Below are 19,156 nucleotides of genomic sequence, written 5' to 3' on the forward strand. Positions count from 1 at the left end.
CGCAGTACGCAAATGCAGCAAGGGGCCCCGCAGCCTCCTCCTCCGCCCGCTCCGGGGGCGCCGCGGTGCGGCGGTGACGGGTTTCCGCCGCAGAGGTGCGGGGCCGGCTCCCGCCCCGCGCCCGGCTCCTCAGATGGTGGCAGCCTGCCTGCATGTCCGTGCAGCCGCTCGTCTCCATCCGTTCCTTACCGCGCCCCCGCTCTCCAGCATCGCAGGAGATGGAGAATGAATGGGCGCGATTTGCCTTTATAGTTCCAGGCGGTAGCTGCGGGTCAGAGACGGAGAGGAAAAAAACCTCTAAAAACCCCAAAAGTTTGAACCCAAGTGCCAGATAACATACTAAAGAACGATCGCTGTATGTGATTGTGCTAAATTTGTTCCAACACAGGGCTTCGGAGACTTTCATTTTTCTTAAATTAAGGTTTTAAATGAAGATTCGCCAGTAAAGCCTGTGAAGGCAGTGTTTATTTTCCTGCTTTCAGGTAGTCTTCCCATTGCTTTTCTCTGAACTGGAAAGCATGTTATCATAATCTTGTTGCTCCCAGTAAAAATATTTGCATTTTCTGAGTATGTTTTCTCATATTAAACAGTTGTATAAATCCTTATTATTAGGATGTTTCTTCAGTCCTCATGGGACATATTTACTGAGTTCAGAAAATGCTGCATCTCTTCCCAAAACTTGGATGTAGTTGGAATACTCAATAGTTCTACTTACAAAACCAACAAGAATCTCAGCGTGGCATAAAGGAACAGGCCGACACATCCTTGGCCTTGACACGATCTCAATGAATAGTAATGTTGAAATAACGGGGAGGAGCCTTAAGCAGACTATGCATGGAGTGTTCTTTCTTTGCGGTGCCAATGTCTCCTGTCTGTCAAGAGAGGGCCCTAGCTCTTGCATGAGTTCTCCTCCATTCAGATGGAAATAAGAGCTTGCTAGCTGCTCTGCCAGTTGAATAGCAACGGAGAGGAAATTTCCACTATGCTGTTGTCTAGTGATCTCTGTACAGGCAGGTTTCCTGAAGTGTGTGGGCTGGATGGATGCGTGTATGGATCGCAGAAGTCTGTGTCATCATGAATCTGACAAGCGCAAAGGCTGTGGGCACGTTAGAAATAGCTTGTAGCTTTTTTAAGAAAGTGAAGTTGAAGTAACCTCTGTTTAAACCTATCTAGTAGGATAAGTCACTTATGTTACTAGTCTGTGCTGGTCCGAGGCCAATAGGTAACATTTGAAATTGGTACAACCTAGTTGGTAATTGAGTTTCTGCAGCCAGCTCCCTCCATATGTTTTTTCTGCATTGGGAAAGTATCTGCAGGCTTAGATAATAGTTTGAATTATTTTACTTCATTATTAAGTTTTATTAAGTTGTTTAGGTGATTGGTATGTGGATGGTGCTAGATACCTTTTCCTTAGCCTGGACAATAAGAAGTGACTGTTTAGCAACACTACGTTGTCAGTGGATTTTTTTTGTCAATATGTATTTCTCCTGGCATTTTGTGATTAACATATTGTGCATTAAAAAATTATATATACTGAGTTAAATATAGTCTTTGACTGGGGAGTTGGTGTGTGGCTTTCTGCTTGGTTTTTTGTTTGTTTTTTTAATTGCAGACCACTTACTGAGTGTCTCACAATTGCTCCTTTTCTGTTGTCGGTCTCCCCTCTGGAAGGTGGGAAGGTAGGAGAGGAAAGCTCTGGTTGCCAGTCTGCTGGGCTGTGTTATTTCCAGAGGCAGCATAAGAATTCAGTTGCCTCTAATTCTTTCATACTTATTTCTCTTGTCCTAAGACGGCTTTCTGTCTTGAAGTAAGATATTTCTTGAAATAAGAAATAGGACAGAAGCGCTTAAGAAACTGTTAAATACTTACTAACAGTATGTGCATGTTTTGCTCTAGCGTGAGACAGTCCTGGGGGCTTACTGTAACTGTAAGGCAGTGATTCTCTGTGAATCTGAAAACTGGCAGTGAAGCACTCATCTTTGTTTGCCATTTCTATGCCAGGATTTTAAAAAGATCTAATACAAGCTTGTCATGTAACAGAGGTATGTTGCCTTTTAGAGTTTGGTAAAGATTTGCCTTCTACAGTTTAGTAAAAACCTTGTACTACATTTCCTCTTGCTGTAAAAAATGAGAGATCCTTATTTTTTTGCAGACTTAAGAGTTAATTCAGTTAAATCTATATACAGAAAAAAAACACCAAAACCCATACGTTTTTTATTATCTGGCATAATAATTTATTGTATTAAAGGAACAGAAAATATTGGGAAAAAATGTGGATTACTTGAATTGGTGGAAATCTTGGCAACAAAACATAAGGGGTGCTAATAGTCCTCGAAGAGGAGATGACAGGAAGGAGGGCCTGTCCTGGGGTTCCACGCAAGGTGCTGTGCCTGCCTAGAATTGTAGCAAGAACTCAGTGAGAACATTACGAATGTATTGTAACAGTATGCTCATTACACACTCAAATCTGTACATAATTTTGCAATATAGACAGTAAACGCTTTCTAGTCAAGGTTACAGAATATTAATTTGTGTGTCCCTGCACCAGAAAAAAAAAAAAAAAGACAAAAAAAAAAAAAAACAAAAAAAAAAAAAAAAAAAGACAAAAAAAAAAAAAAACAAAAAAAAAAAAAAAAAAAGACAAAAAAAAAAAAAAACAAAAAAAAAAAAAAAAAAAGACAAAAAAAAAAAAAAACAAAAAAAAAAAAAAAAAAAGACAAAAAAAAAAAAAAACAAAAAAAAAAAAAAAAAAAGACAAAAAAAAAAAAAAACAAAAAAAAAAAAAAGACAGCAATTTAGAGTCTAGCAATACTTCATCTATGGTCACACTAGATGTCATGTCAAGTCTATTTAAGCCTTTCTGTAAGCTAGCTGTGTCAAGGTGTTCCAAGTAGAGGTGGCACTGTCTTCAAATGCACAGAAATTTGGACCTACAGAATGTTCTTTTGCATACTTAGCTGTATTCTTCAGTGCACAAATGCATGCTTGAAGTTCAACAAGCGAGAAAAAAAAAAACAGAAAAAAAAATCACCAACAAAACCCAACTCCGAATTTTTCAGGAAGCTTTCCACCATGGCAATGGATATGCAATTTGGTCATTGACTGTAACAAAAGATCCAGTTTTGCTTCTGTTTAGTCTTCACTGAGTTTTTGCTGGGGCATACAGTGCTCTCAAAGTTTTAGCTGATTATTTCAGTTGACTCCTCTGTGTTCTTTATCAATGTTTTGAGCAGGGTTTTGTTGTGATTTAACTTTCTTCACAGGTAGCTTATTATTAAACATTATGGTCTCACTGTCTATCATAGCAGTAGAAGCATTTACATATCCAAGATGTGAATCAGAGAGACATGGCACTCTTTTTGTATTGCTGCAGAAAGTTCCTGCAAAAATTTGTGCACAGCCAGGAAAATTACTGCAGCCATTTTCCATGGTACTGCCTATAGTAAGAAGTGAGTATTTTAGAAATCTGTAGAATGTTTTATTTTCCATGACACAGACCACTCTGAAGAAAGAAGTCTTGCCTTTTCTTTCTGCAGGTATTCGTAATCTCTGGTGGTACAGTGAGGGTATTTTAGGGTTGGGGATTAGCCATGCTATATGCAGACCCCTGGCTTATTGTGAAATAAACTGTAACATAGGACCGAGATTTTCTTTCTTCCTCAAGTCTTCCCTCTTTCTTCCTCTCCCTCCCCCTAAGATCCCCCAAATTTGGAAAACAGTGTTTCTCAAGAATCTAGGGAATAAAGTTGAGATATGATTAGTGCTTATATAATATGTATGCTAGTTGAAGACAAGGAAATCTAGATGTGGGTGACCAAAAGTCCTTCCTAATGTTGCTGGTATTGGTGGTAGTCATTAGTAACATTACTTAGGTATTTAAATCCCACTCATTAGAGGTACTGAAGAATGATCATGCAGGTGATAGGATCAATGCAGCATGGAATCCAACAATCCATAAGAGCAGCTTTTCATTTTAATTTTTGCAGGTAATGTTAAATAATTGCTTTCATGTCTGTTGTGGGAGTGTTTATATTGATACCTGTAGATATCTGTCTGTGTATTATGTATAGGTAGATCTGACAATGGTTCATGCTAGATGACATGCCTTTTATCAGTTTTGCCGTGTAAAGTTTGGAAAGGTTGTGTTGCTCATGGAAACAGGTATGTGATATTTTCCATTCACCAGTCAGACATGATTTTCATACTGCAGAATTGTTTTGATCCCTGCAAATGAACTAGTGATGACATCTTGGTTCAGAAATAGAAGTTTTCCAGATTTTACTGTTATTTATCCATCTGTTTAGGATATGAGAGGGTTTTTGGTACTGTGATGCCTTGCAAAAAGAAAAATAGAGCAACCAAAAAAACCCCAACTAGGTAAACTGTAATGCAGAATTTTGGTTTTGACAGTTTTCCTGTGTGATAGCTTTAGTGTCAAAGACTGAGAGACTCAAGGGGTTTGGTGTAGCAAGATACTGTGTAATAACTGAACTGAGTTGCATGTTAGATGTGGTAGCTGTGCTTTCCATGGAGTACCTGTGGAGGATACCTTTCCACTCTTACTTAGGTATATTTTGTTTCTGGACAAGAAATCCAGTGTTGCGTGAAGTTATGTTGGCAGCGCTTCTTGACAGGTTATGGCTTGTTCACTGTGATTAGCTTAGGATAATTAATACTAATAGGCTCACAAAGAGCAGCTTACTCAGTTTGGGGCCATTTGGAAGTTGCAGAGGATTTTTTTGTTGTTTGTTTTTTTCCCCCTTTTCTTAGTGTGGCAAAGTAGCATAAAGGGAGCAGTTTAGTGGTCCAGTGCATTTACAAACTATATTAAAATAAAAAGTAAAAATATCAGCGTGTGTCCTTTGCTGGGCTGGAGGAGACTAGTGGAGTTTCAGGACTGTGAATAGAAATCTGGCTTGTTACTGCTGCAGCCACAATGGGTATGATGTTGCTGGGAAAGACAAGGACTCCCTAAGGGTCTCTTCATACTGCAGTGTCTGCCACAGAGTTGATGACTGTGTTTTAGACATTGGGGTCCCTCCAGTTTTCACCAACATTGGTGCATGAAGGCTCCCCAAGGAGCCGTATGTATATATATGTATATCAGTGCTGTCTCTGTGCAGCTTTTGGCAGGGAAAGGGGTGTTAGCAGCTCACCTTCCCTGCTGGAGTCAAGAGGACTGTGTAGCTGGATAGGCACCATTGCCTAGACTGAGGTAACAACGGAAGAGAGCTGCTGCAGGCTTGGATCAGCTCTTTAGGGTGCTTCAAAATGGACTCCAGTGTTGCAGATATTATGGTAGTATTGGCCCAAAGCAGTACTATACTTAGGGCTGTGATGTCTGCTTAGAAGTGCTCCACCATGCTGCTGTCATGCCCATCAGCAATAAACAAGTGGGCAAGGATTTTTAATTTATTTTTTTTTTACCCAGTAAGATTATTTTGAAATTAAAATACATGTGTTATGAAATAGCTCAATGAAAACATTTTCCTGACTTTCTTGCTTTTGTGCAATGACCACAGTAGATGCTTGTCTTGTCTTAAAACTTTGTTTCTGTTTCATTGAAACTGGTTGATAAATGTCTTGGTCACTTGATGGAGAGTGTACTTTCTAGACTGCTGAATGAAAATGTATTCAATAATTGATTAATTTGTAGGAATCAGGAGAGCTGACCAAAGGCTTTGAAAGTGAGTGTTGGTTGATTGGATTTGTGATACCAAAATATGTTGGCTGTTAAGATCAGAAAATCATTACTCTGTTTTAGATCCAGTTAAAGCAAATTGCTGATGTACCCAATACATATGAAACTTTTGTCATGGCTTTTGTTGATTAGGATTTCTATTTTTGTATGCTCTTTTCAACTTCTATATAGCTTCTAAATAGCCTTAGAAATAGTTTATAGTAGATGTCTAGCTGGCTTGTTCATTATAGAGTAAGCTTATTCCTATGTTTGTGTACTTTGCTACTTCTAGTCACTGTTGTGTCTGATATGATCACTTCCAGATTATTACAGAATAGTAAGTAACTTTCTCAACATACAAACCTGGAAACTAAAACCGTACCAGAGTCCAGTAACATTCAGCTGGTTGGTACAGGGAACTTATATTACAGTAAAGGTAATTTGGGATCTGCCTTATTTTAATATATGTACACCAGATTATTTCAGAAATAATACAGGTACTTGCATCTTTAGTAGTCATGGATTACTGGGGGCTGAAGTACACTAGAAAATAATTAAGTGCAAAATGCAAGCATAGTTTCTGGGACAGGAGCCAGGGGTTAGGCTTTCTTCTTTCATCTTTGACTGTGCAGTACTCATCACTGATGAGACTGCATAATGGTTTTGATGTGCTTTTCTTGTCTGAAGTTAAATCTCTTTGGCTTCCTGATAGCAGTCTTATGGCTCGAATATTTTCTAAAAATTGAATTTACGTCATTGTTTGGTTGTGGTTTTGAATTAGAAAAGGTTTTGAAGATCCCTCTGTGCAGGTACCCTAGTACTTCAGTACCTGTATAGCTCCCATTCTTTTTGAACAATGTCTGTGCATGTGTCCTTAAATCTCAAGTGTTCAGTCTTTAAACAGAATCACACACTCTTTTTAATATATTATACTCGATTAATAAAACAACTTCTATTTGATCTTAAATGTCTTAGTAAGTCTTCCATCTGTATAGTAGATGTGCGGGAACTCTCTTCTGGTAAACATAAATTTTTAAAAGGTGATCTGATAGTAATCATCAATACGTATTCTCAGAACTTCTGAAAGCAAAACCAAGGAAATGTAGTAAACAGTATACTGTTATTTTATTTCTTTAATTTGATACACTAATATGGGTCCATCAGGGTGAAAAAAAATGCAAGAATACAAAACTTAGTTGTGAAAATAGTTGAGCTGTCCCAAATTTCTGAAAGCTTTTAAATGGAGGTTATGCATCATACATCTGAGAAAAAGGGTAGAAAGTTCTTTGAAAGATTTCTGCAGCTGATCTGAGTACCTATAATCTCTGAAGATTTTAACTTTGACCTGATACCTTGTTTTTTCAGTAAACAACCAATATGTGTATCCAGAGTGCATGTCTGTGCATGCATAATGAAAAATGGGGGGAAGGGGGAGAGAAAAATGGGGAACGCTTCTGGATTTGTTTGCAGCTAAGTGATGGAGAAGTATAGCTTCAAAATAGACTGTTTCCTTGAGGCTGTACTTCCTTAAGCAACTGTCAAGTTGAAGCTTGTAACATTTGGGTGAATTTCAAGAAGGTTGCTGAATCTCAGGGGTAGATTGGTAAAGCTGGTTTCTTTAGGCCAAGATTTTTGGTAAATCTGAATGGAAGGCTTGGTTTGTTTTAAGAAATAGGCAGCAGGAAGCATTTTCACCTTGAGATGTCTGTTGTACCAGGATGTACATGTGAGTGAGTGCTCTGTGTGATTGAATTTCTGTGTTCTCTCTAATACCAAGTATGTTGTTCAAACATCAGTTGCTTCCTACCTGCTCTGGATCCAGTATAATAATTTTATCTTTTCACTCAGTTCTTTTGTCTTACCTAGTTACCCCTTCCTTTCCAAATGCAAAACTATAATTTCCTTAACCAAGTGAGTATTTTTTTCTGATGTACTGCTTAGTCATCTTTATCAGTTTTCCTGTGCAGCCAAAGAATGTTTTTTAATGCTTCTCTTAAAAATGGAGGAGCCAAAATGACCTGTCAATTTCAAGAGCCAAAAATACGAAGAATTGCGTACATGAGTCTGCAGTCTGCAATACATTTGTATTCTAGAGGCACACTTATATACAACTGCGATTAGGAGCAGCAAGGGATTAGGGGGGCAACCATAAGTAAACTCTCAAATATTGCTTGTTTCCCATTTTTATTTTCAAAATAGGTGATGGAATTAGCTGAAATAAAAATAGTAATTTTAGCTTTTTCTTTACAGGTTTGATCTTACTATTCTATCTGGTATTTTATGGCTTCCTGGCAGCACTCTTCACATTCACAATGTGGGTTATGCTTCAGACACTGAGCAATGATATACCAAAATACCGTGACCGGATTTCTAGTCCAGGTAACCGTGTATTTATTTTTTTCATAAACCTCAGTCTTGTTTATTAGCAAAGTTACATTTGAGAGTTTGTTTGAAGTATCAACTGCCTCTGGGAAACTGGTTATTATTCAGTTACGGGTTCCAAAGGTAAAACCTGGTGTGAGGCAAGTTATATAAATTCAGTCAGTAGCTTTTTGGGCACATGGGCCAACTTTTTTTTTTTCTGTTGAACTTGTCACGTATCTAGACTGCAATTCTACCTGCACATCCACACAACATGCAATTGCAGAAGTGGGATTATCATGTAATCCAATTGCTTTGAAGATATTATAAATCAGTTCTCTTGTATCAGGTGGAAGTCTGCCTGGGATTTGTATTTGATACAGGAAGGATGCACTTGTGGGGGTGGTGTGCTCAAGATACGAAGACTTTTTCAGAGTTTTCACTGTAGTATTAGGTGGCTTGCAACCAACATGGAATGTTTGTGGGTTCAAGGGGTAGTTGACCTGTTATGCTGGGATCCACTGGAGAGACTTGAGCTCCCATTGCTGCCACTAAAAGTGCCACTAAAAATAAGCTTCTTGGAACTTGTGTACCTTGCTATCCCACTGTTCGCTGGCTCAAAGAGCTGTATGTGATAGAAAAAGAACTTTACAAACAAAGCTAATAATATGGTGGTTGTCTTTTTAATTTTTTTTCCCTTTTTTTTTTTTTTAAGATTTGTTTAAGGATATCACAAAAATCTGTCTTAGACTTTTATTTTGGTGTGACTCCATATTGGAAAAAAAAGCAGGATTTTCACTGTGAAAGATTTAAAAGATGCTTCTTCGTAGTTGTAACTACACCAGAGATTAGTGTTTTCTATTTATTATTTCTGGAGAATGTCTTAAGTATTTGATTTGTTTATGCAATCTAAATGGTTGGACTATCTGCAAAGTTAAGAAGATACTTCAGATTTTATAACAGCTTGGCTTAGAGAGCAAATTTATGTTTAAAACACAAGAAAACTAAATGGCTATGCAATATTAATATTATTGTGGAAGTTAAGGCACCATTATTTTTTTAAAATACTTTTTCCTTTTTTGAACTCCAAATCCTTAAACTTAACCACCATCTTCAGCTGCATGAACACATAAGTTGATGCAGTAGTCTTGTGTGTGCAAATTGCAATTAGGCCTCTGGATTTTGAACAGAATTAATTTTGATGCAGTATTCAGGCCTTCTCTAACAAGTATTCCCATCTGATAAGGGATTCTTGAGGACTTCTGCTCTTTTTTCAAGCTAAGAATGGGCCAAATGCTGGGGAAAAAATTATAATAGTAAAGACCTTCTGTTTTTCAAAAAAAAAAGGGAAAAAAGAAAAAGTTTGACTTGGTTGATTATTCCTCCTCATTTCCTTTGTGGTAATCAAAATTTTGGTAGTGGATGGAGCTGTGAGTTGTGACTCAGTGATGGACTTGAGTGACATTTTTTTCTCTTGCAGTTCAGGGTATTAATTTTCCTTTGTTTTGAAATAAGTCATATGAATGTTTGCTTTAAAAAGTTTATATGTCACAATTAGTTTTTAACTTAAGAATTCCTATAACATTTTTAAATTACTTTTTTTAAAATTAATAATAAGTCTTCAATTACTCATACATAAGAAGTTAATAAAATTGCTTGTTTCTGTTTTAATGTTTCTTTTTAACTCTGTCGTTTTTCACTTGCAGTGAAACATGTCATGTTCCTGGCTGTAAAACTTTAAATTATAAAAAAAATCTACACACAAAACCTGGATGGCGTAGGTCAAAGGTTTTACTCTTGTGTGAAACATACTTAAAAATCTCACCGTTTATTTATTTTATAATTGATATTTGAGTTGCATTGTCCACTGGTATATGATAGTACCAATCAAATCCAGTTGATTTAAAAACCTTTTTAAAATCCCTCTTGGAGTTGTTGGATAATTTAATCTCGTTATAATCCTAGATGTGATCCTGTGTTAAGCCTGCTAATTCTGTTTATCTAGACAAGTCCAAATCCTGCATTTCTGTCAGTCTGTGCATCAGTCCTTCTTCAGATAGCTTTTTCTATAGAATTTAGAGCATAGTCTGTAGACAGACTATGATCCACTGGAATTGGAGCAGGCACTTCATCTTAAGATGTTTTTGAAGTTCCCCTGAAGCAGTAAATATCTTCAAATTATTGTTTAATTAACTGATGACTAGTTTAGTTAGTTTGTAATATTCACTTTGAAAAACAGCATGAGTACTTAATTTAGTGTAATTCTATAGATACTAACAGTCTTTTGTCCCTCAAATTCCCTTAGTGTGTAAAAGCTCTTCAGTGATTTTTTTCCCCCTTATTACTGTTACTTTTTACTTCACTTTTAAAGTGCTTGTAATTTCTGTCTTCAGATTAGAAGCTTGGTCATTTCTACAGGTAAATAATTAGTAGACCTGGACTGCTTAATTGCACTTTCTGTATGTTTTCCAAAAGCTTATTGGGATTGCGTAACTACAGTAGTGTATTAAGAATCTACCATTAAGACAACTTACCCACTTAATCTTCCTACTAGAGTCCTATCTTCCTAAGTGTTTATTTGGTACAGAGAAGGTATGATTTTATTTTTTAATTTTGGGAGATGAATTTTGTTTTCTGCCTTAAATTTTATTCATTTGGGATTCTAGTTTTAATTGGTTTTGCCAGAGGATAGGAAACTACATGACATCCTAAGCTGATACAATTCATTGCTGCTCTAGTTGACTCTCTCACTTTAAGCTGAATTTGACATTGTCCAAACCATCTTAATATTCTAACTTTGAAGAAAACTAGCTAATTGAAAATAGGATGGTTTGGTTTTCTTGTTTGTTTTTAGTTTGGATTTTTTTTTGTGGTTTTGAGTTGTCAGTCTTCAGCTATACTTGAAGAGACAGATGTATGGACATTCATATGTTAAACACAACTTCAGGCGTTTTATCCATGTTAATGACATACATCAAATACGAGTTAGCTTAAGGTAGTGTGAAAAAAGCAATCAATCATGCATCTTTTTTGAACAGAATTAATCTCTTTTGCAATTTCTGGTGGTGTGGTGCTATTTCCTGTAGTACTGAAGCTATGATGAATAGTAGCATTAGGTTAGTGACACCTCTCCTGAAGCAGGGCTGTACGGATTAGTGGAGTGTGCCTTTTGATTTACCTGCTACAAAAACATCCCAGTGATTTAAGTCTGTACCTTTCTTTACCCATATCCTGGGAAGAAGTACAGTTCACCTCTATCAAGGGCCCAAACTCCAGTCAGTGTTTTGCCCTTTTCATCCTTCAACACAAAGCTGGACTTCAGCATTGGATAATCTGTGTCCTTGTTTCTCCTGCCGGTCCTGGCTCTTTGGCTGTAGATTGCTCCTGTTCCGGTGCCCTCAGCCAGCAGCTGAATGAAGCCAGCCGTTGGCCCCACTGCAGCGGGCTGGGGAACCCTCACTGCTGCAGTGCCCAGGAGGCAGCTCAAGAGTGTTGGTAGTTACCACAGCCTAAGTAGCACCCCTTTCAAGTGACGTGTGTGCAGTGGTTTGGCAAAGTTTCATGTTTTCTCCATGAAACAGATGACATCTAAACTTTCTGTTTGAGGAGGAAAGGATTAACAACTAACTCTGCTTGTCTGTTTTGACTTGGGAAATCTTTCAAGCCATTTTATGCATTATAAAGTTTTAAAAAATATTTTGGTTCTTGTGGGTTGCAATAAGATTAATACAATCATAGCTTCACTCTCTATTGCCTAAAGCTTTGAAGCATTGCTTTAACTGGAGGCTTTCTGGGTGTGGTTTTGGGTATTTTCTTGATTATTTTTAAGTGTAATTTGCTCAATATGGAAAGTGAATTAAGTAAAATTCTTTGATTGAAAGTGATTAAGTTGTGATTTTGCTATTCCTAATCAGTTGGGTTTGATTTTTGAATTGCAGTTTTACGTTGGATGGAATTTCAGTATTAATTAATGTAATGTTGATTTTGATAACTGACTTCAAACAAATTACTTTCCAGTATTGTGGAATATGGGGGTAACACTGGTTTTTTACAGATAGATTTTTTTCCAATTGATCAATATGTTTTTTAAGTAGGTTAGAGTGATGCAGGGAAGAGAAGCTGTTGAGTTCTTTACTTGCACTTTTTCTTTTTAAGGACTTATGATATCACCAAAGCCAGACACTGCATTGGAATTTTACTTTAACAAGAGTGATGCAGGCTCTTATGCAGATTATGTTTCTAGACTTAGAAGATTTCTTGGATGTAAGTAATTTACTTAAAACTCTTCAAGTAGCTCAGGAGTCCTAATGTTGAGTACATTAGTTTCCTTTTTTGCTTGTAGTTAATAATTGCTAATGAAAACTGATTCAAGTTCAGCTTACTCTAGATGTGTGTTATTGAAGTATATACTTTGCAGTAAAAATTAGGTATCAGTACCTGTATCAGTATTGGACAGGGAGCATCAGGAATAGTGGAATACATAATGGAAAGTTTTGGATCCTAGTCTAGTGTTTTAATGACATGGTTGTTTAAATACTATAAGATGTAGAAATTACATATGCCAAAAGAATTCAGTGCATAATTACATAGCTGTATTCAGAGACAAATTTTATCAAAAAGTTAATTGATTGGTCTTTATCTAAATGGCTTGGTAACTGAGTGAGAATTCTTTAAAGGAGGTTGAGGGGAGACCTCATTGCCCTCTATAACTACTTGAAAGAAGGTTGTAATTTTGGCCTCTTCTCCCAAGCAGATAATGATAGAACCAGAGGAGATAGTCTGAAGCTGTAGTAGGGGAGGTATGGTTGGATATTGGGAAGAATTTCTAAACTGAAAGATTGGTCAGGCACTGGAACAGCTTGATTGAGTCACCATCCCTGGAGGTATTCAAAAGCTGCGTAGATTTGGTACTTCAGGGCATGCTCTAGTGGCTGAGGTTGTGGGGTTTTTTGTGTTGATGGTTGAACTCTGTGATCTTAGGCATCCTTTCCAACCATGATGATTCTGTGATTCTTGATAGGCTTTGAAAAAAATCAATGTAAGAGAATGCTGAAAATAGTCTGAAAATAGATGTTTATATAGGCCTTTGCAATTTTTTGCTGCTTGTATGCTTTATACCATTGATTTACAAGCTCTTTGTGTTCCATAGCGTATGATGATTCAAAGCAATTGCAAAACATAAACTGTACACCAGGAAAGATTTTTGATCAGAACAGTGTTGCTGTCAAAAAGGCATGTCGTTTTAACCTCGCTCAGCTTGGACAATGCTCTGGAAAGGAAGATGAGACCTTTGGTTATTCTAAAGGAACTCCCTGTGTGATTGTGAAAGTGAACAGAGTAAGTGCCTACTTATTTTTTAGTGCTTTGTATAAGTGCTTCTAAATAGCACTCTTTGAAAAATGACTGTAGAAAAGGACTGAAAGAGTTCAGTTTGCTTCTCAAGACATTTGCATTTTTTGGAATAATGTAATTTACTGAAATGTCTAGCAATTCATGTGTTTCAGTGAGTAAAATAAAGCGAGCTTTTTGAGCGTTCTGATACAAGTATTTGCTTTGATTACTTGCATCAAAATATCAAACCCCTGTTTTAAGGAGTACAATACTTTATGCTATATAACAGACTCTAAAACACTGTGCAGGTAAAGTGTGTTTTAATTAATGTCTGCATTCTCAAAATATAATTAGAATGTCATGCATTCTGTAACTCCTAAAAGTTTACTGAGTATTTGACTGTTCTGTGATACTATACATCACTTGAACTGCTAACCAGCTTGAGGCATTAATGGTATATGCTGAATGTAAAATAAGAAAATAATCCTTTCTGTGGCCGCTGTAACTATTTGACCTTTAACTTAATAATGCTTTAAATCTTAGTTCTAGTCTAAAATTGTGCTTCATATAAAAATGATTCTAGATAGATTTTCTCTTTATATGAACTCTTCAATATTAAGTGGGGGAAAAAGTTCGAATTCAGATTGTAAAAGTGGGAAGGGGAAGAGGGTCTATAAATATTTTCACTTTTTCTCCTTTAGATAATTGGATTAAAGCCTGAAGGAGAACCACATATATTATGTACATCTAAGGTCAGTTCTGAATGTAAGAAATGCGCACTTAATTTTCCTTGTGATTAGAATGAAAAGTGAAGTAATATACTGGGTCAGAACATTTATTTCATTCTTCCTTTTTTGTTAGACTTTGTATAGTTCTTTCTTGTTTTAATTTACTGTATGTCTAGTTTAGTTTTAGTGTATTTAATTTCTTCACTGTATAAATATACTTTTTGTTTGTTGCTTTTCTTTCATCTTTAGCTGTGTCTGACCTAACTTGCTTTAGACTCAAGGAAAATGCAAACACCTAATTTGTGTTCATGTTTGTTTATTTATTGTGAGTTGTGTTTTGTTTTCCCATTTCATAACCTATATTTTTATTTTTTCTCCATGCTGCAAGTGCACCTTAGACAATTTTATAAATGATGGGTAAGACACAGTGTGGAAACTAATGTTACTGTGCAAGTAAAAGTTGCCTTCAACTATTTACAATAATAGCTAATCTATGTGTATTGGTTGTGTACCAGTGGATTTACACAGAATGTTTTATGGCAACTGTAGTGATTACTTGGCTTCTGCATATTTTTCCTTGACTGCTTGGGGAGCAGTGAAAGCCTTGATAAGTTAGTAACTTGAGCAAATAATGGAATTGTGGGTTTTAGCTTGAGGTGACTGATAAAAATATAGGCTGGTAAATTTCAGTAGTTAATGAGACAAATACTGTAAGAGGTCCTGCCTTCATCCTAGGTACCTGTGGTGGATATAAATTTCAGTTCTTTTTGTGGAATCTTTTAAAGTTTTGATCTCACCATTACGTGCAAGTAAAAGTGATTCTGTCTCTGAAATTTGAGACTGATTTCTTTGTGTTCATGCTTAAAAATGCTGCTTTGTTGGAAGAATTATTTGTTTCTTTAGAAATAAAGCAATTAAGTTCATTCTACTTCTGCTAGTACTCTTTCTTCTTTGACTTCTCTAGTTTATAGAGTTTGATAATGTGGTATCTCAAACTGGACATAAGTTTGGCTCTAACTGCAGTATTTTTAATGACAGAATTATTCCCTCATCACATTGAAAGTAGTAATGTCTCTCAGTGAATTTGCTGCTTGTAATACTCTGAGTCTTTATTTTAATTTACTACTTAGATCTTTTTTTTGTATTTGTATATGTGATTTCTTGAAGTTTAGAGCTTTGAATTTCATGTTACTGTTTTTGCCCCACCTTTGTAATTTTTCATGATCTGTTCTCTGAAGTGTTTTTTACTACTTCCAGCTTGGTGCCATCAGTCAATGGACTTTTATTTTACATCTTGTGAGTCCTTATTGAAAACACTGAGTAGGGTCCAGGACAGTCATCTTCACTTCCACCTGTAATGCTTTGTGAGGTGTTGAAAACTAATGTTCAAGGGATTTATAAAACATTAGTGGTAATCCTGTATTGCAATGATGGCATTTATTCAGCTTCATCTCTGAGACAGTGGTAAAAGCTATACTAAACAAACCATAGTTTTGCTTTTTCTCATCCTCTTAGCTGATTTCATTAACAGAAGAACAAGTTTGACAACTTGGTTGGTTATGGTGCGTTTTTTGCTTTTTGTTAACCCTTTGAGATATTTAAATAGTATTGTAGGTTACAGTTAGTATTTTCTTGCATCCTCTTTCATTACATATGAAGTGCTGCTTTGTGCCATAACCAGTTAGAATTTCTCAGTTCTACACAAATGTGGTGTTCTTAAATTTCAAGATTGTTAGTTCTTCACTGACTTCCAGGGAGAATGTTGTCAGGCTTTGGCACTCTGCATGCATCTATTTTATCTTAAATTAGCCTGTTCTTCCCCTAGCTCATCATAATTTACCTGCTTAGGAAAGCTTAAGTATTTGTTACAATTAATTCTTCAGACAGCAAAGCATCATCAACAACTTTTAATTTTCTCATTTTGTCTATACTTTGTTTTTGCAGACTTGTCCTTTCTGTTATGCCCCTTGCTTGCTGAAAGTCTTACTTTAAACTTAAAAAATAATGCTGTTCTTCACATCAGCTTATGAGACACTGTTTCCAATTCCGTATTTATTTCTTCGACTGTTTAGGATATTGGATCTTGCTGATGCAAGGATGTGAACTGTGACCCTTTTGTGTGCACAATAGAAAGATGAAGGAGGACAGCCAATGGGCTTTTGTGCATTTTGCAGATGGATTTATAATTGCGTTGCATCTGCACTACACTGGATTTGAATGTTTCCCAAATAGAGGCTCAGAACGGAAGTTGAAGTGTAGTGATCATTTGTACTTCTCTGGTGCTTCTCTTATTCAGTGTGTTGACCTAGTCTTTCTTCACTTGATGTTTTTTCTTTTGCTTTGCTCTCAACAAATGTGGATTAGAAGAATTCAGGATGTACAGCAAGTTTTTCAACATGTGTTTCTGAAAATAAGCCCCGCACTGATATTATGTTCCTAGAATATATGATCTTATTTGTGCAGTTCATAATGCAAATGCAAGTTACTAGTTCAGAAATCTTTACATCTGAGTAAGAAAGACTTGATAGCTGGGGGTTCTCCCCACTTAGTGTAGTCACTGTAATTTCCCCAGGGAAGTGAGTGCTTGCAGTGGCAGGCACTAATTACAGCTGGTTCTTCCTCCTGCACCCTGAAGGAGCTGATCTGCTGTAGTCTTGAGGATCTCCACAAAGAGAAACAAGCCAAAAAATTATTGTGTTTGCAAGAACTTTGATGATCAGCATTTTAGAGGGTTGGTCTGGAGCTGATATTACACAATTCCATGTGCGCAGGAACATCTTGCAGCAGTATTGTTTCAAGTTAAAACTACCTTTACTGAGAAGCAGTAGATTCGAGATGTGATATTTTTTTAGCTACAGAAAAGAAAAATAGCCTTAGTTCCAAAATACACAGATTTATCCTGTTCAGGAACTAATCCTGACTTTGTATTAGGTATCACTTTCTAGTTTACAGGAATGAAGAATGGCTGTATCAAAGATGTGCCTTGCTCTTGTCAACATACTCAGCATCTGAGTTACCTTGGTTTTTGTGAGAGAAGTCTTTAGATGTTTTAGAGGTTCTACTGGTGCAACGATACCATTTCTTCTCAAGTGATTACAATACAGTCTTGCCCAAGTTCTTTCCTTGGGTCTTTGTACATTATTTTAACATCTCCAAAATTATTCTTTTTAAGACACAGTCTTAATAAAGACCCATTAAGTGAGGGGGAGTCTGTCTGTCCAGCTAAGTGGTCTGATTTTTAGATTTGCTGTCTGCCTGCAGCTCTTTGTGGAAATTGTGAATGGTAGCAGAAATTCACACTCGCTAATGGACTGATTTCTTGAATCTCTTCAGCAAATGCAGCTTGTTTAGGGTTTTTTTATTGTGTAGAGCTGCTAAGTAGGATTGATTAATTAATCATTAAACCCCAAGCCCACAGTTGATGCATGAGACAGGCAGTTGCATGTCCCACAACCTTTCTGCTATTGCATTCACAGCCTACTGCATATATATTTATGACTGCATGCATGCCTTGTGTTTAGCTGGTCCAGAAAGCTCTACTCCTCTTTAGCTGTGACCTTCCTGATGTTATTCTATATTCTTATTTTTTAATAAAACTATTATTTCAGAAATATATTTGAAAAAAAGAGAAGTATTTTCAGCTAGCTGCATGGGCTTTAAATAAATAATAATAGTGAAAAGCAACATATTTCTACTTAGTAATTAAGTTTGCTAGCTGAATGTCCAAGATACTTAATAAGCACATGTTGAAGAATTGCAGTAATTTAGGCTGCAAAGGAGCAAGGATGTGGCCATATCCTCAGCAACATCTTGTATGTTCTTTTGAGGGGGCAAGGAGAAGGTATTCATGAGCTGTGCTTTAATCTTTGTTGTTTTTTTTTTAATCTTTGTGATCCTTTTTTGTTTAGTTCTATTACTGCAGTTTTCTCAACTTTCTAGTGTATTTAAAATTGCAGCTGATGTATATGGCAGTACAGAAAAAAACAGTGGAAGTTATTAATGTACTTTGAACATATATGAACAAGCAGTCATGTTCTGAATGAAGGTTCTGTTAGTGGCATTTCCCTTTCTCACATGTACCTTACAGACAGTCAACATTAGACGCGGGCATTTCCTAATGGTTTGAGCTTTCAGTAGTTTTCCAGGCTGACACAGTCCTGAGGAATATTATACACAGGGAGATGTGTCTGTGTGTGGCTATACTGCTAGCCTGTGCCTGGAACAGCTCAATCATGTATACATGTTTTGTTTATCTGACAGATCGGGTGACTCCTCTAGTCAGAAATTAGGCATCAGCTTTGTGGGTAGCTGCCCCATATTATAAGATTTGGGATTACAGAGGGAAGTCTAGTAATACAGTCATGTATGTGTATATTATTCCTCTAAGGTGATGACAACATACAGAAACTCTAGTAACATCACCATTTAAAATTTAGGTTTCCTTTTAGGTATACTAGGTTCCAAGACTAGCTGAACAAATGTTAGGAATAGTACACCATTGCAGAGAGGGGTGTATATCTTTGAAGAGTGATGTTTTTCCAATTTGTGAAGCTTAAAAACCTGGCTTTAAACAGAAATTAATCTTTAAATACAGATGTGCTGTGGCTTCACCAAAATATAGTCTTACTTATGGATATTTGGGATTTTAGCTCATACATGGGTTTTTTGGCCACTGATAAATTATGCATTGCAATTAATATCCTCTTCCCTCCTTCCCTTTTCTTTGACTCATGAGGGAAACACAAAAGCAAGCCATTTTGACTTGATTACTAATTTAAATAATACTTTTAATAATCCTTACTTTAGCAGATGTGAGCAGCATGTAACTGCCAAAAGTAAATATATTTTGGAAGTTATTCTAAGATTTTGGAGCTTGGTTGATTTTTTTTAGGGAACTTGCACTTTATCATTGGGTTGTAATTATAATCTTGTGTTCCTTTTTATGCAAGCAGATGTTAACTTACAATTTTGTTGCTATCTCAAATGACAGGAAGAAGGCATGGTTCAGATAAATTATTTTCCGGCTGGAGGCTCCATTGACTTAATGTACTTTCCC

The 19,156-nt window shown here is 36.4% G+C and overlaps 1 protein-coding gene across 1 annotated transcript in view; it reads left to right on the forward strand.

Annotated features, from left to right (window-relative positions):
- The window catches only part of ATP1B3 (ATPase, Na+/K+ transporting, beta 3 polypeptide), a 24,283-nt gene that overhangs the window by 1,294 nt on the left and 3,833 nt on the right, over positions 1–19,156 (forward strand). The window contains exons 3-7 of the mRNA XM_010001672.1: positions 7,931–8,059; positions 12,197–12,304; positions 13,191–13,378; positions 14,074–14,124; positions 19,091–19,150. Coding sequence (XP_009999974.1) covers positions 7,931–8,059; positions 12,197–12,304; positions 13,191–13,378; positions 14,074–14,124; positions 19,091–19,150 — 536 coding nt within the window. The remainder of the gene's footprint in view (positions 1–7,930; positions 8,060–12,196; positions 12,305–13,190; positions 13,379–14,073; positions 14,125–19,090; positions 19,151–19,156) is intronic.

Source organism: Chaetura pelagica, unplaced genomic scaffold (assembly GCF_000747805.2).
Source record: "Chaetura pelagica isolate M959 unplaced genomic scaffold, ChaPel_1.0 scaffold207, whole genome shotgun sequence".
Taxonomy (NCBI): domain Eukaryota; kingdom Metazoa; phylum Chordata; class Aves; order Apodiformes; family Apodidae; genus Chaetura; species Chaetura pelagica.